The 21326-nt window shown below is 40.4% G+C and overlaps 5 protein-coding genes and 1 pseudogene across 7 annotated transcripts; 5 read left to right on the top strand and 1 right to left on the bottom strand.

Annotated features, from left to right (window-relative positions):
* Positions 1 to 265: 265 nt before the first annotated feature.
* LOC135619879 (heavy metal-associated isoprenylated plant protein 28-like) lies at positions 266 to 1213 on the bottom strand. The gene is made up of 3 exons (XM_065122328.1): positions 926 to 1213; positions 739 to 811; positions 266 to 655 (listed from the first exon to the last, which is right to left on the bottom strand). The coding sequence occupies exons 1-3, from the start codon at positions 929 to 931 to the stop codon at positions 468 to 470; spliced, it is 267 nt and encodes an 88-aa protein (XP_064978400.1). The 5' UTR covers positions 932 to 1213; the 3' UTR covers positions 266 to 467.
* Positions 1214 to 4040: 2827 nt separating this feature from the next.
* Positions 4041 to 9168, top strand: LOC135619880 (plant intracellular Ras-group-related LRR protein 4-like). 2 transcript variants are annotated; one of them, XM_065122331.1, is made up of 7 exons: positions 4041 to 4350; positions 4450 to 5016; positions 5089 to 5694; positions 6051 to 6964; positions 7055 to 7211; positions 7305 to 7372; positions 8732 to 9168. In XM_065122331.1, exons 3-5 carry the CDS (start codon positions 5091 to 5093, stop codon positions 7196 to 7198), a joined length of 1662 nt encoding a protein of 553 aa, XP_064978403.1. In that variant the 5' UTR covers positions 4041 to 4350; positions 4450 to 5016; positions 5089 to 5090; the 3' UTR covers positions 7199 to 7211; positions 7305 to 7372; positions 8732 to 9168. The 2 variants fall into 2 exon arrangements, with proteins under 2 accessions (XP_064978403.1, XP_064978402.1); XM_065122330.1 differs by having other exon boundaries at positions 4042 to 4350; positions 4450 to 5694.
* A 581-nt stretch (positions 9169 to 9749) lies between these two features.
* LOC135618457 (11 kDa late embryogenesis abundant protein-like) lies at positions 9750 to 10352 on the top strand. The gene is made up of 2 exons (XM_065119321.1): positions 9750 to 9976; positions 10045 to 10352. The coding sequence occupies exons 1-2, from the start codon at positions 9818 to 9820 to the stop codon at positions 10294 to 10296; spliced, it is 411 nt and encodes a 136-aa protein (XP_064975393.1). The 5' UTR covers positions 9750 to 9817; the 3' UTR covers positions 10297 to 10352.
* A 1966-nt stretch (positions 10353 to 12318) lies between these two features.
* On the top strand, positions 12319 to 14749 carry LOC103996513 (alpha-galactosidase 1-like; annotated as a pseudogene).
* Positions 14750 to 15691: 942 nt separating this feature from the next.
* Positions 15692 to 16377, top strand: LOC135618446 (11 kDa late embryogenesis abundant protein-like). Its single transcript, XM_065119315.1, has 2 exons — positions 15692 to 15823; positions 15892 to 16377. Exons 1-2 carry the CDS (start codon positions 15716 to 15718, stop codon positions 16141 to 16143), a joined length of 360 nt encoding a protein of 119 aa, XP_064975387.1. The 5' UTR covers positions 15692 to 15715; the 3' UTR covers positions 16144 to 16377.
* A 548-nt stretch (positions 16378 to 16925) lies between these two features.
* LOC135585466 (uncharacterized) lies at positions 16926 to 20326 on the top strand. 2 transcript variants are annotated; one of them, XM_065122332.1, is made up of 3 exons: positions 16926 to 17440; positions 17597 to 18218; positions 19080 to 20326. In XM_065122332.1, the coding sequence occupies exons 1-3, from the start codon at positions 17094 to 17096 to the stop codon at positions 20136 to 20138; spliced, it is 2028 nt and encodes a 675-aa protein (XP_064978404.1). In that variant the 5' UTR covers positions 16926 to 17093; the 3' UTR covers positions 20139 to 20326. The 2 variants fall into 2 exon arrangements, with proteins under 2 accessions (XP_064978404.1, XP_064978405.1); XM_065122333.1 differs by having other exon boundaries at positions 17224 to 17440; positions 17613 to 18218.
* Positions 20327 to 21326: the final 1000 nt, after the last annotated feature.

Consider the following 21326-nt stretch of genomic DNA (forward strand, 5'->3'; position numbering starts at 1 on the left):
TTTGAATTATGTTTGAATTGAACCTTGATGTAGCACTCCAGTTTAACATTTAATGTCGCCATTAACACCTTTATGCAGGTTCGTCTTCCTTGTGCACTAAACCACCAGCTCATTGACATAAAACGTTGGGTGTGCAGCCTATTGTTTCTCGAAGAAGACGACTTCTGTAACCTAGAAAACCTTGCGTGTGCATGCAAAACCTCACCACACATCATCTATGGCTATACCCTTCTCATCCTGTGATCATTCCGTGAGCAGAGATCCCTACTGAATTCAACCATCTGGTTTACCACCTCTTAGTTACAGAAAACACAGGGGGGTTATTAGGATGAACACAGATAACTCTTCTCAGAGCTTGTGGCAGTGAAACATGGCCACCGGTCCCCTCTCAAACAAAGGAAAAGGCAGAAGAAACAAATGAACAAAGATATGATAGTGTTGTTAGGATGTGTATGCATTGCGGCTCCCTAAAAGAAACTGTAGGTGTTGAACATGACGCTTCCAGTGGCATAGGTGCTGAGTATCTCATTATGCGCAGACCAGAACTCCGCTCGCAGCCCCACTCTCCTGAGGGCCTTCACGACCTTATTCCTGTTTGCATACCCGGTGATCACCACCTTCTCGATGCTGGCCTCCACCTCAACCCTCTCTATCCCTGCCAAACATTAACAATGAGCACAGAGACCGTCACGATGTATTACTACCACCGGGTGAACATTGCAGAGTTTTGGATCACACCTTTGACTTTGGATAGGCATTTCCTCAATCTCTTCTCATGCAATGCCACCATGTCCACCTTCAGCTCAATAGTCTGTGGCACCAAAAGTGATACTAGCATGAGCTTGTTCTCATCGAACTCGAGAAGCCATTTGCATGGTTCATATTGCTGTAATGCAGAGAAACGAAATGGTAGCTAGATTATTACCTCCATGAAGAAGAAGAAGACTCCAGGGTTGCACTGTGATTCTGGGAGAGTGTGGGAGAAGGAAGCAGGCACATGAAAGCAGAGGGAATCGATAAGTCTGGAAGGAGAATGCCGGGTGGGTTATATAGTGAAGGCAGCAAAAGATGCCAAAGGGGGCTGAAGTGATTCCGAGAGTTCAATTAAGGAATAATATTCTTCCTTTGGCTGCTTTTGTAAAGGAAAGCGTGGTAGCTAGAAACAAGGCAGCGAGTGGACCGAGGTGGATGGGGTTGCGGGGAGCTCAAGAATCTAGGCTTGCCCTGAGGAAAAGAGAGAGGAGCTGCGAGCAATGGGTGATGATGATGAGGGTGGTGGTGGTGGTGGTGGCGGTGGCCATTGACGAGTCCAAGCTGGCTTTTATGGGATGTATGAGAAGGGAGAGGACAGACAACAACACAGTTAAGAATGTCTGGAGATTGCAGGCAAGGATACTAAAAAAGAAAGGGAAAGAGAAAGGGAGAGTGGCTAAAGAAAAAGAAGAGAGAGCGAGAGAGAGAGAGAGAGAGAGAGAGAGAGAGATCTTGTCGAGAATTAGACCATGATGCAAGTTTGGTATTCCTTTGTCTGGAGATTGCTTGCGATGGGGCAGGAGGATGACTCTATGCAGGCATTTGGAGACATCATCGCTGTGGCAGAAAACATCACCGAATGTCTTTTTAAGGTTACATGCAACGAGAGATTGATGAACGTCATTTGGATGTGTGTGTTGGTTTCTTAGATTCGTCAAAGTTAATGGAGCATTACCAAATTTCATTGCGGTAAAATAGTTTTCTTTTCTGATGTTTATAATACTGCCCAGCATTATACATATTCGAATCAACATAAACTAAAAATATATTTTTTTATTTTTTAGAACTCGATATATGTCAATATTTCGACACTCGATATAAGAATAAAAGTGATATCGATACATAGATATCATAAAACTTTGAATGTATTCAAACTTCTAAGAATAAATTTTTTTTATTAAAATTTTACATTTTAATACAACTTGATGGACACAATCAAATTACAAACGATAAATTTGATATTAATTTTCAGATTTATAAATTAAAATTTATATATTTATCATCGATAAATTTTATATACGATAAATTTTATATATTATATTTATAAATTAAATTAATTTTCAGATTAACATACTAAGTAATAAGGAATTGCTTTCAATTTCTTTCTCTCTTGTAAATCAATCATGACTATTTACTTAAAGAACTATCTATCTCATTGAGGTGAGTGGTGGGATTCTCCATCAGGGGGAAACTGGTGCCATGGAAAAAGATGTTGTGGGAGATGGGGGCATCTGTGAGAAAGTAAGAAATTGTAAGATATAGAAAGATGGAATTGTGTAGTATATGAGCTTCAAGGAGTGGGGGCCATTGTCCCTCAACTTGCTGAATAAAGCCATGAGCCATGTTGCCCAGCTTGCATTGGGAGGTGCTTCTCACATCCACTTTGTCAAAACTCACAAACTTATCATTCATTTCCAGGATAAAAAAGGAGTGGAATGGTACTATGAGCAAGGAAATTTGACCATATCAAAAAGATGAGTGTGGTGAAAAAAAAGAGGATATAATTTCAATTTGAATGGTTATGTGGAAACAATACATTGGATTTTATAAGAAAAACACTTAATACTCAAGTAATTATGGTTACTAAGCAAAACAAAGTCTACAGAATAGAATATTTGGGTTATCATCAATTTCTAATAAACTATTGCTAGTCCACACTACTTGTTGGGTAGAACTGACTAGTGGTGTTACAGATGAAATCCTAATACTGACATGTTGAAGAAAGCCAAGGAAGAAAATAAAGGATGCCATCAGAGCAGAAAAAAAATCTGAGGATGATTGGATGGTCCATTCAAATTTGATTTTCATGATTTTTTTTTTTTATGTAGATTAGACTTCCCCCCTCCTGCTTAGTTTTCTGACATCTGAATTTTCTCCTTAGTAAACTCATCTTATTGATTATTTTTCATTGATTGTGATCAGTTTATGGAGTCTTGCCTGTGGTTTTTCACATAAATGTGTTGCCATGTGGTTTATGATTTTTATATCTTCTTATTTTCTTACTTGTTTTATTTGTCTGAATGGTTTTCTTTCTTATAGCCTTATTAATATATCTTTCTTACATGAAGAGAAAAATAAATAAATAAAAAATGATTGTCTGGTTGGTCCCACAAGCTGTTGAATCAACTTGAGAAAATATATTTAATTCAAAATCCATACATCCTGTTTGATCAAATCATTGCATTGATGATTGATGCTGAGAATAAGAACTGAATCATGTAAAATATGTGGTTGTGATGAGTAAGTAGTACTTCTGTGCCAGTTGTTCATCCTCGACAAATTTGCTCTCGAGAACGAAGCCATCTCGGTATACTTGCTCGATGCTAAAACTTTATACTGTGCTAGTTTTGCTAAGGCAGAGACGGAGAGAAGGAACACTCGATCCCAGATTTGCTCCGAAGCACTATGCTTCACCACCGGTACGACTGCTCGGTACAGTTGATCTGCTGACCAATCAACCTTCTCCCATGGCGCATCATCTAAGGAGGGAAGGGCATTCGGCTGCTCCAGCAACCCTATATATATATATATATATATATTCGACTGCATCTCCCTATTCACATCACATTCCTGTGTATGTTTCCGAGTTGTAAGAATTCTGTTCTTGAGTAAACTTCTCGAGAAATATGAGATTTGTTTCATCGTACTGAGCTCAAAACCCGGAGAGTATGCATGTTGTTGTGAATAAGAAGCAATGTTGTAGCACGTCAAAAGCTCAATGAATGAGGCTCAGTTCATATCAAGTTAAAAGGAAGATTAGTAATCAATCCGTTGGGGAAGAAGCCATACTCACCAGTTCATGCGACCAGAATGCAGTAAGTGTATGCATCATTAATAAACTAATAGATCTCGAGTCCAGTTCTCATGGTAAGTTTGTGATGATGAAGTGAGAGCAGTGCTCAACAAGGCAACCCAAAGTGGATTTACCTGCAAATGAGCCGTAGGTCTCGGAAATGGAGATAAGATCAAAAGAAGCATATAATAAATGATGGGCCACGAGAGCCACAAGGACGTGTTGGTGGATCCATTACGCCGGCGCCGGTAGGACCATCGCCCACTGCTTGCCTTCCCGTCCCATGTTCTCCTTCGCTCTCTGTTTTTATAGTATCAGATCAGCAGAAACCCATAAATCCAGCTTACATTTGTTTTGTATTAAGACAAAGTGGCCTTCTTGAGTAGCTCTTCTTCTCTCTCTCTCTCTCTCTCTCTTAGGATCAAACTAACAGTAGCCCATAATTCCAGCTTACATTTATTATTACAGGACAATTTCCTAATAGCTGAGAGCAGATACAGCTGGATTTTGAGGGACACAGAGAGGTGCAGTGGCTTATTTATTGAGCTCCTTTTCCAGGTCCTATTTTTATATATTTCTGATTTATTTACACTGGTTTCTCTATTTTTTTAATGGTAGAGCAGTGCGCTGTTGTGAAGCGAAATCGAGAAGAGAGAGAGAGAGAGAGAGAGAGAGAAGAGAGGGACGGAGGGAGAAATGTACGCGATTTGTAATAAAGATCGCTACTTTATCGTCCTTCCGGGCGTTCCGTTTCCTCATCACTGTTGCCTCGCTGTCTTCCTCAGGGATCCATGAGATAGAAGCCCTGCTCTCTCTATCTCTCTTGCTTCTTCGTTGGTGGTTCATCTGTTTCTCTCTTCTCAATTAGAGCTTGTGTTGGTGAGATCCCGTTAGAATTGGGTGAGACTCTAGGGAATTGATGTAAAAGATTGGGCTTTTCTTCTTGGTTTGTGGAGAAGGATGGGTTTTTTGAGGCCGTCTTTCGAGATTTCCTACGCGTGATTCTTCTCGTGGTTGGAGAATTTTCTGGATTTGCTCATCGCCATTGTGCTCAAAGCGGCGCCTTTCGGGTAGTGCTGCGCCAGAGTTCAGATCTTTGTTGAATTTGTGTGGGGAAGATGATTTAGGTGGTCTCCTTTTTCTTGCTTGTTACCCAAAACTTGTTCTGGAAAAGCAAAGGAGCTCGTGAGGTGATATCTTTTTCTCTCGTCGAAGCTCCGCAAACAGTTCCTCCTGATCTGCGTGTCTGAATTTGTTGCAAGAAATGGCTTCTTCTTTACATTCCGTCGACAGTGTTGTCGAAGAGATCATGAGGCTTCATCGATCTCTGCCGCCACGACCAGGAATAGATGAGGTTGAGGCTGCGATGGCGTTAGTTCGCAACGTGGACAAGGAAGAGCAAACCCGCATCGATGCCATCCAGAATCAGAATAAGGGATTCGAGGTCCCCGAAGAGCTCTTCTTTGTGCTGCAAGAGATGCAGAAGAATGTAGTGTGCCATCAGAGCAAAGAACAGAAGCGGGAAGCTCTTAAGTTGCTTGATCTGGAAAACGTCCATATCTTGTTTGATAAATTGATCCAGAGAGCATCCAGCTGTCTTCCTTCAAGCTCAAGTGGATTGGCTCCATCAATCCCTATGAACTCTGAGAAGGTTAGCACGGCCAATCTCAAGACTCCTACTGGTTATTCAAGTAGCCCCACATCTGTCTTCTATTCAGAGAAAGAGGCTGGAAGGAGCAGTGATCGTGTTACAAGAGATGACAGTTTCCTGAAAATACCAAAGTCCCATATAGATGGGATTGGTACTAAGTCCCACCTGTCCGGAGGAATGATCCCAAACCAGACAACTAGGAAAGAAGTTATTTCTGGTAAGTGATTATAGTTTAATTAGGCAACAAGTTACCTGTGATAAGTGATTATAGTTTGTGTATTCTTCTGCTCCTGCTAGAATTTGTGCAATATTTGAAATGCTTGATAATTTTCTTTACAAAAAATTTTGGACCAATGAAGCATTGATTTAGGTTTTATATATGCAATGGTGCTCAGAGTATTATACAGATATCTACTGTTTAGAAGAGAGAAACATGACTGTAGGAAAGTTCATTGAGTCAGTTCTAACAGAAGCTTAGGATTGGAATGTCAGCAGTAGGCATGTACATCGTTATGGAAGCTCTTGAAATATATATGGTTATCTGTGTTTGCTTATTCTTGATGTATCGTGCAGGAGAAGAAGGTGGGAAGCTGAGCCTTATTAAACTAGCTAGCTTGATTGAAGTCTCTGCAAAGAAAGGCACTCGTGAACTCAATCTTCAGAATAAGCTGATAGATCAAATAGATTGGTTACCTGATTCGATTGGGAAGCTCTCTGGCCTGGTTACTCTTGACCTTTCAGAAAATCGAATTGTAGCCTTGCCTGCCACGATCGGCTCTCTTTTTTCTTTAACAAGATTGGACCTCCACTCGAATAGAATTTCTCAAGTTCCTGATTCTATTGGGGATCTTTGTAGCCTGCTGTTTCTAGATCTGAGAGGGAATAATTTAACATCGTTGCCATCTATATTTGGTAAATTAGTGCATCTTGAGGAACTTGACTTGAGCTCAAACCAGCTTTCCTCACTGCCAGACGCAATTGGGAATCTTATACGGTTGAAGAAATTAAATGCAGAAACAAATGACATTGAGGAGCTCCCACACACTATTGGGCATTGTGTCGCTCTTGTTGAGCTTCGGTTAGATTATAATCGTCTGAAGGGCCTTCCAGAAGCTGTTGGGAGGTTAGAATCTTTGGAGATTCTCTCTGTTCGCTACAATAATATCAAAGGACTTCCAACAACAATGGCATCATTATCAAAGTTGAAGGAGCTTGATGTTAGCTTTAATGAGCTTGAATCAATTCCTGAGAGCTTATGCCTTGCAACTACACTTATCAAGCTAAACGTAGGGAATAACTTTGCCGATTTACAATCTCTTCCACGTTCCATTGGCAATCTTGAGTTGCTTGAGGAGCTAGATATCAGCAACAACCAGATTAGAGTTCTTCCTGATTCTTTTGGGATGTTGTCACAGCTTCGTGTGCTTCATGCAGAAGAGAACCCCTTGGAGGTTCCACCTAGGCATATAGCTGAGATGGGTGCACAAGTAAATATTTTCTGCATAATTTTGATTGCATTCACACTTTTCATTTTACGTTGGAGGATGATCTAATAATTTATTTTCATATTTCTGAAGGCTGTTGTGCAGTACGTGGCTGAATATGTCACTAAAAAGGATGTTAAGGTGCAACCTGAAAAGTCCAAGCCATGTTGGGTTCAGTATTGCTTTTTCTGTAGACCTAACAAAAGGAAGCATGACGGCTTCAGCTATGTAAACTAATTATTGATTTCAGGTAACATGATGAATCTTTGATCATTAATGTTTTGTTGTCGGTCATCTCAGCTTTCATTCCAGTATCCAAATTCCACATGCAATTAATTTGCAGGGGATCATCTTTCCTGATGTGGATGCGTGATCTTGATGCACACTTGCAAACAGTTTTTTCCTATCTAGGTCCGTTGTTTTACTTGTATTTCTTCTTTGAATTTGTAAGAGGTGTGCTTATTACTTGCTGCAAATAGAAAAGAAAAAGCACTCAACAATTTAATTCTTTACATATTTGTTGTAGTTATCTGTCTTTAGATTGTAGTGACAGATTTATTTTTTGGAGAACTCAAGTAACTAATTCGTTCTTTCACTGTCAATAAATTGTTTACTTTTAGAGTACCTGTGTTGTCTGGATCTGTGCATCAACCATTTTGGAATTAAGAAAGTTGATTGATGACTAGGAGTTTGTTGCTTATCGTATTTAGTTTGCATGTATTCTTAGAATAACTTAAGCGTATTCCACGGTCGACGATGAGCTGGTCAACCAATCAGGAGGTATATTATCCTAAATGGATAATATACCTATTAATCATGCTCTTCCTAGCTAACTATTGTTTACTTGTATCAGTTTAGTTTGGGTGTCAGCAGGATGTTCTTCTTACATAAACCAACTTTTCAATCAATTCATCAGTTCTCTAAGCTGCTAAAATGCTAATTGTACATGGTTGGGATGAGAGAAGCAGACTTGGATTCATATTCTATCATGTGCTGTACATGATGCAAAATAAATGAAGATGGGTTACCCAATCTGCATGAGAGGTGTTAATATCCAAGTTTTTTTATGTTAAAAGCTATGATGATTGCAGGAAAACAAAATAGAGTGATTAACTGGTTAGTCAATTTTGCTAGAATTGTTAAGTTAATATTTTTTTAAGGATAATTGATATTATCTGATGCGAAGGATCTTACCTACTGCTAGAATGAATGGCTAGGATAGCGATATCATGATCAGCAGTAAACTACAAGAAAAACTAGTTTCTTTATTATTATTATTTTTTTATTTGTGGAGTGGATAAGGCGATGAAAATGAAAGTTGGATCTAAAACCTCGAAGGTTAAAAGTTTTTGCCAGCTAAGAAAGATGGCGTCTGACTTTGAATTCCTGATCTAAAGTAACAAGTCAAAGATTTTGTCACATGATAATTAATTATGTAAACTTAAAATGTTGATTGGTGATATATTAAATCAATTTATAAAAGATCAAAAATTTATAATATTATTAATAATTTTTAAATTTGATAAATTGATAAATCGGACACTTAAAATAAGCATCGAGTTCATGCGATAAATTTGTACCCCTAAAAGACTGATACACTTGGCAGCAGATATGACATGGAGTTAGTACAGCCCATATAAACGTCTGTGGTAGTATATTTGGCCCAGTAGCTGTAATCGGAAGGCCATTAGTTGAGACCATCGCAACATAACCTTTCACCAAAGCGTCAAACTCTTACCCTGTCTTTCTGCTGCACATTTCATCATACAGAAGAGAGGATCGAGCGATGGCACGGCGAGGCGCCGGAGGAGGAGACGGGAGCGCGCTAAAGAGGGCTCTGTTGGTGTCAGGAGGCCTGGCGCTGGCGTGGCTTGCGGTGGAAACCGCCTTCAAGCCCCTCCTCGACCGCCTCCGTGGCGCCATCTCCCGCACAGACCCCGCCCACGACCCTGATGACGACGACGACGACGACTTCCGGGGGGATGAGAAGGGCGATACTCGTGGCAGGAACAAAGCCCTAAACGAGGAGCAGCAGGACGGCGGAGCTCCCCCTCCAATTAGATCCTTGCCCGTGACTCGTGTTGGCTGAGAGGTCTCAACCCAACCTCCGTACTTCGCTCCGTTCACCTAAAGACTTGCTGGTCTTGTTATCGTCGGATTGCTTGTTTTCATCGACACCATGTGCTCGCATATATTCCTTCCTTCCATTCTTGCCCGCAATGTGCTTGTGATATTGCGTTAATACGGATTATACTGCCTTCCGTGTTATCACATACTCAAAATGATATTAAAACAGGATTTAAAAGATAATTTTATAATATTATTTTTATTATTTAAAAAAAATAAAAGAAAAAGTCTTATTAGAAAATATAAATAAAATAGTGTTACTCAATTATTGGAAAGTGAAACAGTAGATGGAAAGGAGATCTTTTTAGTGATCCTATCTCTTCCTCTTCATCCGTTCTTGTAGATTATTAATTTTTCGACTATTGAAGTTGGTTTCTTGACTATGGCTTCCAGAAATTAATATCAATAAAAATAATATTTTAAAATTGTTTTTTTAATTTTATTTTAGTATTTTTTTTATTTGACAGCACTTGTAGTGTTTATATTAGAGGAGTTGTTGGTGTGAGAAAAAAAAATATTTTATTTTTTAAGTATAAAGGACTTGATTTTTTAAAATAGAAAGATTAAAATATTAAAGATAATTAATAATAAAAATAATATATAATTAGTCCGTTTTACAAGCCCTAATCTGATATAGCTAATAAGCACCGCTTCAACACGCTGTGGACGTGGCAAACTTATCACGTCGCGCTGCGTCCTCCCCACGCCTACATAAAGCTTCGCCGTTTCATGGTGTCCGTCGGTCGCAAGCACAAGTTGCACGCTGAACACTGTAGCAGGATGCAAAGCGGGAAGAGAGTGGTGGAGTCTGCTAAAGACACGGCGGGGAACATCACCGCCTCCACCAAGGCCGGCATGGAGAAGACCAAAGCCTCCGTCGAGGAAAAGGTTGTGGATATTATTTCGATGAATGCTATGGACGAATGACTTGAGGTGTTGTATCTGTCGTCTTGCAGGTGGAGAAGATGAGGGCCAGGGACTCGGAAGAGAAGGCGGAGGCGGGGCGGCGGAAGGAGGAGAGGAAGTACGTGGCGGAGGCCGAGAAGGAGGCAGCGAAAGAGCGGCACGCGGCAGAAAGGGAGGATGTGAGGGCTGGTGGAGCTGCAGGCGGCGTTGTGGCTGGCTACCCGGCTGGCCAAACTCCGGTGGCATCCGGCGGCCACGCCCATGCTGGTGGTCGTGGCTCCACCACGGGCCCCGTATTCTGACCGATTTAAACATGTAGATATATCGCATAAAGCCAAATAGATGATGCCTTTGTATACCGGAATCGTTACGTGCTTGTCAGTCATAGTTTGTCGTCCGTAAGATTGTGTGGTCTGATTCCCGACAGGATTGCATCAAATGAAACCAACACGGGAGTCTGGGAAAAAAGAACGAGGTGTCGACATCTTCTCGTAAAGACATCGTTTATATTAAATAGTAATTTATTTTATTAGAAAGAATAGAAGATAAGAAGAATTATTAAAAAAAATTATTGAAGAAATTTTATTAAAAAAATTTAAATATATTAATATATTTTTTTTCTTATTTATAAGGGAAGATTTTTTTAACAGAATAAAAGATTTTTTTTAATAGAGTAGAGAGTTTTTTTCATATATTCTCAAAATATCGATAAGATTATGATAATTTTATCTTAATGATATTTATATTATTTTATAATTTAAAAATATATATATATTTTTTATTACTGATAGAATCATGCCGAAGAAGAAAGTTATACGGATGCTACATTAGAGAAAAAGGTGTAGTAGAGGAGGACGATAATAATATATTCTTAAAATATGGAGATCATGGTAATCTTATCTCAATGATATTTATATTTTTTATAATTTAAAAAATATATTTTTATTATTGATAAAATTATGATAATATAATATTATAATTTTTATAATTTAAGATTATAATAATATAATATTAAAATATTAAGGAGATTATGATAAATTATATCATGATTTATAATCCTTTGATCATGATCATAATTTTTTATTATACTAACTCATTCTAAAGAGATTTTTGGTATCGATATAGCTCACCCTAAGACGTTATAAATTAACGGTATCGATAAATATGACCCACTAAATTTTTATTAATAATAATTATAATTATATATATATATATATATAAATAAAAACTATAAAAATATAATAATTATATATTTTATTTCAAAAATAATTATAAAAAATATTTATTAAATTATTTTATAATTTAGAAATCATTTTGAGATTTAATCTTTATCATTGATATAATCAAAATAATATTTTATAATTTAAATTATAATAATATATTCTGAGATCGTGATAATCTTATCTCAATTATAACTATATTATTTCATAATTTAAAAAATATATTTTTTATTATTGATAGAATCATGATAATATATTGTTATAAATTTTATAATTTAAGATTATGATAATATAATATTAATATATTAAAGCGATCGTGATAAATCATGATATAATTTATCATAATCATAATCTTAATATTATATTCATATTATATTATCATAATCTTAAATTATAAAATTTATAATAATATATTATCATGATTCTATCAATAATAAAAAATATATTTTTTAAATTACACTACTCACCCTAAAACGCTATGAATTAACAGTACCAATGATTATCACTCATTAAATTTTTATTGATAATGATTATAAATTTATATGTACAAATAATAATTATAAAAATATTTATTAAATTATTTTATGTTTTCAAAAATTATTTTAAGATATAATCTTTATTATTGATAGAATCAAGATAATATTTTGTAATTTAAAATTATAATAATATATTCTTAAAATATGAGATCGTGATAATCTTATCTCAATGAAATCTATATTATTTCATAATTTAAAAAATATATTCTTTATTATTGATAGAATCATGATAATATATTATTATAAATTTTAAAATTATAAAAATATAATAATTATATATTTTATTTTAAAAATAATTATAAAAATATTTATTAAATTATTTCATAATTTCAGAAATATTTTTGAGATCTAATCTTTATTATTGATATAATCAAGATAATATTTTATAATTTAAAATTATAATAATATATTCTCAAAATATCTATGAGATCGTGATAATCTTATCGATATCTTTCCTAACAGAAAATCTCTATCAATACTAACGGAATAGGCCATCTTCGAGGGCTATAAAGCTCTCTAAGACTTAACTATTAAAAAGTACCAGGAGGAAGTATCACTGAGGAATAAGATGGAGAAGCAAATTGGTTTGGTGATGTTAGCTGTGGTGATGCTGTGTAGCCAATGTTTGATTGGCTTCGAAGCAAGACCGGTCGTCGAGCGTCGGAATTTGCTTGCAAATGGGCTTGGGATGACTCCTCCCATGGGGTATGTTTTCTTTTTTTTCTTATTTGATAGATTCATGTAAATTTTTCTGATCATAAGATGTACTTTAAGAGCAGTTGGAACACTTGGAATCACTTTTATTGTGATATCAACGAGACTATAATTAGAGAATCAGGTACAAATATATTGATGTGTTTTTTCTAACAAAAAATAAGTAGATCGGTTTATGATATGCTAGTGATGTTCTGTTTCGATGTTATAGCGGATGCATTGGTGTCCACCGGGCTTGCTAAACTTGGATATCGATATGTCAACATAGGTATGCCTCTCATAGCCTCACTCACAATTTCATTTTCGTTAGATTTAGATAGAGTAAATCTGATGAATTGTCTATGGCATGGACATGCAGATGATTGTTGGGCTGAGCATAATCGTGATTCAACGGTTTGTAAATGGGTTTTTATTGATTGGTTTATGAAATGATGCATCAAGTGCATTGCTCATAAATACTTAAAGGCATTCGTTTTAGTGTTTCATCAACTCTTATGGTCATTCATGGATGCTTCCAGGGTTATATGGTGCCAAAAAGGTTGACGTTTCCATCAGGAATCAAAGCTCTAGCGGATTATGTTCACGGCAAGGGGCTTAAACTTGGTATTTACTCGGATGCAGGGTAAGTCTAGCGAAACAATGAATTCTGATTATCTCTTCATGACTGTCTCGATCTGTGAGTTCTTGAAATAAGACTTGTCGGGTATTGCAGGCATCGAACATGTAGCCAGACGATGCCAGGTTCGCTTGGTCATGAGCAGAAAGATGCTGAAACTTTTGCTTCATGGGTAAGCATGCGTGGTCGAATTGTTGAAGCTTTCTCTGATATTAATTAGTTTGTCGATTCTTCTTATTCTTGTACCAGGGCATTGATTACCTCAAGTACGACAACTGTAACAATGATAATTTGAAACCGATGAAGCGGTAAGGTTTTCTTTTTTTTTCGTCTTGGTGAGATTTTGTATGTGTTACTGAAATAAAGAAGAACTGTCGATGTAGGTATCCTGAGATGACTCGAGCTCTGATGAGAACAGGCAGACCAATTTTCCTCTCTCTTTGTGAATGGTAAAAAAAGAAAAGAATATTAGAGAATAGAAGAGCAAATAATCCTTTGCTTCTTTGCTGATCGACTCTGCTCTTGTTTTTTTTTATTTAGGGGAGACATGCATCCGGCTCTTTGGGCTAATAAGTTGGGGAATAGCTGGAGAACAACTTTCGACATAAATGATTCATGGGAAAGGTACAGTTATTCATTTTCGTTTCTTCTTGATGTTCCTGTGTGACATGGCATAATGTGTGTTGTTTTTTTATGTTACAGTATGGTTTCGAGGGCAGATCAGAATGAAGTTTATGCTGAGCATGCAAGGCCCGGCGGCTAGAATGGTAAGTGATTGTATAATTAGCCGATCCCATCATTTTCTGTGCAAGACATCTAACATGTCGGCTTACGTCTATAGATCCAGATATGCTCGAAGTTGGAAATGGTGGTATGAGTAACGATGAGTACATCGTGCACTTCAGCCTCTAGGCCGCTTCCAAGGTAGCATAACTCTCTTTCACTTATCATCTTTCTGCATGGTGAAGATTCTATTTACAGATAGCTTTACTCCAATCCAATCCATCTTTGCAGGCTCCTCTTATTATCGGGTGTGATGTAAGGAGCATGACCAAGGAAACCTTGGCTATCCTTGGCAACGAGGAAGTGATTGCTATAAACCAAGGTAGGCATATGCGACGAGTTCGATGGGGCTCTCATGAGCATGGCTTTCACATATGGTTTGTTTTTTGATGAACAGATCCTTTCGGTGTTCAAGCTAAGAAGGTGCGAATGTATGGAGATTCCGAGGTTGGTAATTGACATTGCAAGTTTTTCTCATATTCTGCCATCCCATGAAGCACGCAAGTCCTGAGATCATGGAAGTTTGGATGTAGGTTTGGGTAGGACCTCTCTCTGGATACAGAACTGTAGTCGTTCTGTTGAACCGTTCCCCTGAATTCAGAACCATCACAGCCCAATGGGATGACATTGGTCTTCCACCAAACACGGTTGTGGAAGTCAGAGATCTTTGGAAGGTACTCCAAATGTTTTGTCATCTTCTCCTACACATTGCAGTCACCGATTGACAGTTGTAGTTAACATGGTTGTACATTATTGGTTGCTGTAGCATGCGACACCGGAGAAGAGGTTCGTGAACGAACTGAGAGCCGGCGTGCATCACCATACCTGCAAGATGTTCCTGTTGACGCCTCTTACACTATCAGAAGAGAATGAACCGAAAGTCTAGTTATTACTCGTAGGATGAATAAATGTATGTACAAATTCGATGCTTGAATTTGCTGGTATTTTAATGAAGTAGAGCGTTCGTAGGATAATAAATTCATGTACAAATTTGATGCTTGAATTTGTTAGTATTTTAATGAAATTGAGAATTTTTTTTATTCATGACTTTTCCCTCAAGAAATCACATATTGTGATATTTCTTTTCATGTACGTGAGCTACGGTTCTGATCGGGGATCGACTTTAACGTTCGAAGATCACACGACGAGCAAGTTGTGAGGATTCCATCCCATCCTCGCATTGTCGCGACAACCCCTTTCCATCTGTAACAAAACACTAGGGTTTAGGCTTCTGAGGAGTCATCCCATCATAGTGTGGTCATCGTAGCGAGTATTCCCTAATAAATTCATGGAAGATGGGTGAGTACATTTTTTGTTTCTTAATAAATTTTTCTTGACTATTGCTTCCACATAAGTTACATAAGGTGAAATTAATATTGATAAAAAAATAATATTATAAAATTATTTTTTAATTTTAATTTAGTATTTTTTTATTTAACAGCATTTGCAGTATTTGAGAAAAAAAAATAAAATTAAATAATTTTCTTTTTTTAAATATAAAGATCTTAATTTTTAAAAATATAAAGATTAAAATATTAAAAATAACTAATAATAAAAAAATATAATTAGTCCGTTTTAGAAGCCCTAATCTGATATAGCTAATAAACACCGCACCAGGAGTATCCTCACGCAGCGTCTCCTGTCTAAGACTGGCATCACGCGCCACGTATGCCAGTTCGGACACACGTGCAGCGGACTCAGACCTCCATGCGTCGACCGAAGCTTTAACACTCTGTGGGCGTGGCAAACTTATCACGTCGCGCTGCGCCCTCCCCACGCCTACATAAAGCTTCGCCGATTCATGATTTCCCTCGGTCGCAAGCACAAATTGCACGCTGAACACTATTGCAGGATGCAAAGCGGGAAGAGAGTGGTGGAGTCTGCAAAAGAGACGGCGGGGAACATCACCGCCTCCACCAAGGCCGGCATGGAGAAGACCAAAGCCTCCGTCGAGGAAAAGGTTGTGGATATTATTTCGATGAATGCTATGGACGAATGACTTGAGGTGTTGTATCTGTCGTATCGCAGGTGGAGAAGATGAGGGCCAGGGACCCGGAAGAGAAGGCGGAGGCGGGGCGGCGGAAGGAGGAGAGGAAGTACGAGGCGGAGGCCGAGAAGGAGGCAGCGAAAGAGCGGCACGCGGCAGAAAGGGAGGATGTGAGGGCTGGTGGAGCTGCAGGCGGCGGTGTGGCTGGCCACCCGGCTGGCCAAGCTCCGGTGGCATCCGGCGGCCACCCCCATGCTGGTGGTCGTGGCTCCACCACGGGCCCCGGCTTCTGACCGAGTTAAACCTGTTGATTTATCGCATAGAGCCAAATAGATGATGCCTTTGAATACCGGCATCGTTACGTGCTTGTAAGTCTTTAGTTTGTCGACCGTAAGATCGTGTGGTCTGATTCCCGGCAGGATTGCATCAAATGAAACGAATACGGGAGACTGGGAATAAAGAACGAGGTGTCGACATCTTCTCGTAAAGACTTTTCGTTTATATTAAATGGTAGTCCGTTTGTTTTATGCTGGGGTTGGTACGAATGGTGGAGAAGTAAAAGAGTACTTCGGTTTGGCGACAACTACGGGGTTAGATCGTCCACTGGACAATGTGCCGACAACCATATGCGATTCCTTAATTTTCAGCATGTATTCCCTAATGGAAGACGGGCGAGAACATTTTTTGTTCCTAATCCGCAATCGGGCTCGACATCGATGGTAATCGGCCAGGCCCAATTATTCTTAGTGGGTACAGGATGACACGTCATGTGGGTCCTGAACGTGTTGGGTATGCAATAGATATATCGGTGAAAACACGCGTCATTGTTGCTGGGTGGGTATTGGTGGGCACGGAGATTTCATGGTCGACAAAGGTCAGGTGATCTGATGGGAGAAAAGCAGATATCCACGATCAACGGCCAGAAAGACGAATCCAAGGATCGAACGATCGGAGCTCACAAAACTATTTTAATTCGTGGATCGCGCTAGTTCGACAAAGTCACGGGGTAGCATTGTCACTTCGCAAAGCACTCACTATAAAAGGGTTGCGAATCAATCCATCGCATTACGGTTCACCCATGAGAGAAGAATAAAACAAAAGAAAGGGGGCAAAGCGTAAGAAAAAGAAAAAGGAAATTAAAAAGGCACCGAAACGGAGGAGGACCAAAAACCAAACGGAGGGCGAAACCCTAAGCAACCGCGATGGCAGCGGCGTAGCGAGCGGGGTTGAGGAGGAGGGGGGTATGGCTAGATCTTCTGACCTGGAGGAGAGGGAGATCTGGGGGACGTGGGAGGAGCTCCTCCTTGCCTGCGCCGTCAACCGCCATGGCACCCGGCGCTGGGACTCCGTCGCCATCGAAATCCAGTCCCGCACCCCCGCCTCCCACCTCATCACCCCCCACGGCTGCCGCCAGCGATACCGCGACCTCCAGCGCCGCTTCAGCGCCGGCGCCGTCAACGGCAGCGGCGACGATGACGGCGGCGAGGACGATCCCCATCCGCCGGCCGACGTCCCATGGCTCGAGGAGCTCCGGAGGCTCCGTGTCGCGGAGCTCCGCCGCGAAGTCCAACGTTACGATCTATCGATCGGGTAATTAATCGTTAATATCATCTATATCTATATAAGCGTCGTATTTTGTTTGGCTAGGTTTCTTTACCTCCTTTTTTGCCCTTGAATAAAGATCAGACGGTCCCGATTGCTGGATCGTGAATATATTTAGTATTTTTTTTAAATTATATTTTTTAGATCTTTGCAACTGAAGGTGAAAAGGCTACAAGATGAGCGGGAGCGGAGCGCACGGGATGCGGAGTCCGGCGATGGGAAGCCGGTTGTGGATGCAAAGAAGGGGGGCGGTGCGCCGGGATCCACGCCGGAGAGCCTCTCCGGAAACCGGATCTCCTCCGGCGGGGACTCCGGCCCCTCGTGCGAGCAGTCCAACTCCACCGACCCGAAGCAGAAAGCCGGCGAGGACTGCAGGGAGCCTGAGGAAGAGGCAGCGTTTGCCGGTGCCGGTAGCGACGCGGCCGAGCCATCCACCGGCGGTGACGAAAAGGCGGCGGAGGGTTCGTACGACAGCAGCACGGGGAGCCCGGCGGCCCGGACGCAAGCGATGGGCGAGTCGATCGCCGAGTCGAAGGAAGACGAGGAGGGGGAAAAGGAGAGCAGCGACGTGCAGAGCTCGGTAAGCCTCTCGCGGCGGCGGGGCACGGCGATTATCGGTGGCGGCGGGGTCGAGGAGCCGGAGGCGGAGGAGGCGTCGATCATGAGCGGGGTGGTGGCCGCGGCATCACAGCCGTCGGTTTCCCTCCTCGAGATCATCCGGTCGCACAAATACGGGTCCGTCTTCGAGCGGCGGCTCGAGAGCCAGGTTTCCTATTCTTCCCAATTTGCATATCTCGCGTTATTTTCATGTATCTCATCGACATCATCCTTAAAATTCTGATCGACTTGTGCTCGGAACCAAAATGATAGGTCTCGTAGAAACTCGTGCGTGGCTACGGTGGGGCTTTTTTGACCGTTGGATGTGATATGCTCGACTCGTTGGAAAACGTGTATAAGTTCGCCTCTCCACCGTCGGATCGACGGAATGGAGTGCAAAAGTGAACCCGAAAAGGCAAGAGTAATTGTATCCGTGAGTCGTAGATCCAACGGTGGCAAGCCCCCGACGAGCCTTCATCGTTTTCCCTGCGAAACAGTCTTGTCATCTTGTGGTGATAAAGACACGCAGTTTATTCGTTTCTCGGAAACGGCTGCACGAGATATAAAAAGTAATATAAAGTGACAATTAATATATATAGTTAAAAATATACAATTAATAGTTCTTTCCGGACACCCCGAAATCGATAAATTAATAAACTATGTGACTATTAATTCGAGACTTTTCACTTCGATATTTAGTTGACAGTCTGAAGAATAGCAACTTCTATATTAGCTAATTTTCTGTTAATTTTACTTTGAGCTGTTTGAACTTTGGTTATAATTGTGTTGCTTACCAGATTACAGATTGGGTAGATAACTTTATTTATTTGTCGACGTCGCACGTTGGACGTAGCAAATGACCTGTCAGTTGTAACTTCCACGTCAAGTCTGTCGTTTCAAGATTGTCTTCTAGATAAGCAATTATTAACGTTAGTATTCTTCATTGGGGTCTTAGACCATATAAAGTAACTCGGCTTTTTTAAAAGAATTATTTACTCTTTTTTGTCTGACCAGTTGTTTCTATGCGTAGGAAAGCGTGAGATACCGAAGCATCGTACGGCAACACGTGGACCTGGAGATGGTGCGAGCCAAGCTGGACCCTGTAGAGCCCGGGCGCTCTTACGCGACTTCGGAGTTCTTCCGGGATCTGCTGTTGCTCTGCGGTAACACCACCGTCTTCTACCCCAAAGACTCCCCCGAGTTCGCCGCCGCCGTTCATCTTCGACGGCTCGTGAACAAGGAAATGGCTACCACTGTTCTGACGCCGACGGAACCCACGCCGCAGCCTCCCCCTCCCCCTCCTGAGCCCAAACCAACCGCCTCGAAATCCGAGACCGAACCGGACCTCTCCAGTGGCCTAGTTGACAAACCGAACTCCTCGCCGCTGCTAATTGCCTGCCGCAAGCGCAGCTCCACGTCGAACAAGCCAGCTGTGGCGGCAGTGGAGAAGGAAGAGAAATCTGATCCTGCGAGAATTGAGTCGGACAACGAGGAGAAGAGCCTCCCGAAGAAGACTACCAAGGAAAGGTCCGTTCGTTCTGGGAGAACCAGAGGCTGGCGGACCAGCAAGGTCCGGGGCGGTAACGGGGAAGGAAGCCCGGCAGCGAAAAGGTCCAACGTTGCTCCCTCTCCGTGCCTCAAGTCCAAACCGGTGGAGAATGTGGCGGCCGTCGGGGAGGCGGCGAAGCCAGACAAGAACACGGGCGGTGGTGCTGCCACTTGTGCAGCTTCTACAGCGAAAAAGCAAGGCTCCACGGGCTTCTTGAAACGTATGAAGCGGAATCCAAAAGGAGCGGTCGAGGAAATGCCGAAGAGATCGTCGGGAGGAGTCAGCGGCGGCGGCGGAAGCGGAAGAGGTACGGAGCAGAAGAAAGAGGCAAAAGGTGGCGCTCGAAAGGAGCAGGGCTCCCGTCAGGCGAGTACTGGAGGAGGTGGCAGCGGTGGTTCGGGGAAGAAGGTGGCCGAGACGAGCGGTGGCTCGGCGAAGCGGGGCGTGGGGAGGCCACCAAAGAGGGCGAGGGAGGAGGCAGAGATTGCAGCGCCTTCCAAGGCTCCGGCGTCAGCTTCGAGGAAGCAACGGCGGATGTGAAGTGGGTCCTGTGACTGTGGCGTTGGCACGGATAACCAAGCGGATGCCTGTAACGTATCGTTTGGACGTTAATTTAACCGTTTCAGATGTTGTTAGGACACAAGCTCTTTTTCTTTTTCTTTTTCTTTCTTGATATCATTTCTCGATTTTAAATTTTTCCAACGCTGGACTACAAAATTTACTTTTAACCTTGTTTAAATATGTATAAGTAACTTAAAAGGGTTCAGTCAACACACCTTTTTCAATCTTTACTTCGGAAGAGAAGACTCGCTTTCTTTCAAATCCATTTTGGTTATATATATATATATATATATATATATATATATATATATATATATATATATATATATATATATATATATATATATATATATATATATATACATGATGATATTTTAGTCAGTTCAATATGATTCGGGCATGTATATCTTTAGAACTGTCTCGCAGAGCAAAGTCTAATAGATCTTTCGATTTGTTCCTATCCACATTTAAGTTAGTCTAAAGATGAATAAATTAAAATATTAAAAAAATATATAATCTCGATTATTATATAAAAGATTGTTTATTTTTGGACTGATGTCCACATAGGAAATCATGAGACATCAAACACCTTATATATATTCTCTATTTTGATAGAAAAATATATTTTTTATATTACTTTCAAATGGAAAACTATTATAGGCTATAGTCTAATATATATATATATATATATATATATATATATATATATATATATATATATATATATATATATATATATATATATATATATATAGTTATAGTTATAGTTATAGTTATAGTTATTGGCAATCTATACAAGGAAGTATCTCATCTTATCTATGGTCTCGTATTCTCTTCTCTTCTCCCTGGCTTCTTGTGTCTCTGCTCATCTATTAGCTTTGCTTGGGTATTGGATCATGGCAGGGGTCTAATACTCGGGTCTCTCTGGATCCCTCTCTCCTCTTTCAAATCACATTCCCTTTTCCGTCGAATTTGACTTCTCGTTCTGTTTTCTAAGGAATCATTCTTTGACAAGTAAATCTTCGAGTTTGTGTTGGGCAGAACCACAAAAATCCGATCTTTTTTATGCCTCCTTCCTCCACTTCTTGTTCACTCATCAGATGCCAGAGGTTAGTGGTCAAGACCTGATGTTTGTACAAGGTTAGTTTCAAGATTTCTTCACACCAA

The sequence above is a fragment of the Musa acuminata genome, chromosome BXJ2-8 (genome assembly GCF_036884655.1).
Source record: "Musa acuminata AAA Group cultivar baxijiao chromosome BXJ2-8, Cavendish_Baxijiao_AAA, whole genome shotgun sequence".
NCBI lineage: Eukaryota > Viridiplantae > Streptophyta > Magnoliopsida > Zingiberales > Musaceae > Musa > Musa acuminata.

Excerpts from the sequence above, each read along its gene's own strand:
- LOC135618457 (XM_065119321.1), top strand. The coding sequence starts at position 9,818 with ATGGTGTCCGTCGGTCGCAAGCACAAGTTGCACGCTGAACACTGTAGC. Across the intron at positions 9,977-10,044 it reads AAGCCTCCGTCGAGGAAAAG|GTGGAGAAGATGAGGGCCAG; the intron begins GTTGTGGATATT and ends GTCGTCTTGCAG.
- LOC135585466 (XM_065122332.1), top strand. The coding sequence starts at position 17,094 with ATGGCTAGATCTTCTGACCTGGAGGAGAGGGAGATCTGGGGGACGTGG. Across the intron at positions 17,441-17,596 it reads CGTTACGATCTATCGATCGG|ATCTTTGCAACTGAAGGTGA; the intron begins GTAATTAATCGT and ends TATATTTTTTAG. Across the intron at positions 18,219-19,079 it reads AGCGGCGGCTCGAGAGCCAG|GAAAGCGTGAGATACCGAAG; the intron begins GTTTCCTATTCT and ends TTCTATGCGTAG.
- LOC135619880 (XM_065122331.1), top strand. The coding sequence starts at position 5,091 with ATGGCTTCTTCTTTACATTCCGTCGACAGTGTTGTCGAAGAGATCATG. Across the intron at positions 5,695-6,050 it reads TAGGAAAGAAGTTATTTCTG|GAGAAGAAGGTGGGAAGCTG; the intron begins GTAAGTGATTAT and ends TGTATCGTGCAG. Across the intron at positions 6,965-7,054 it reads TAGCTGAGATGGGTGCACAA|GCTGTTGTGCAGTACGTGGC; the intron begins GTAAATATTTTC and ends ATATTTCTGAAG.
- LOC135619879 (XM_065122328.1), bottom strand. Across the intron at positions 656-738 it reads ATGCCTATCCAAAGTCAAAG|GGATAGAGAGGGTTGAGGTG; the intron begins GTGTGATCCAAA and ends AATGTTTGGCAG.
- LOC135618446 (XM_065119315.1), top strand. The coding sequence starts at position 15,716 with ATGCAAAGCGGGAAGAGAGTGGTGGAGTCTGCAAAAGAGACGGCGGGG. Across the intron at positions 15,824-15,891 it reads AAGCCTCCGTCGAGGAAAAG|GTGGAGAAGATGAGGGCCAG; the intron begins GTTGTGGATATT and ends GTCGTATCGCAG.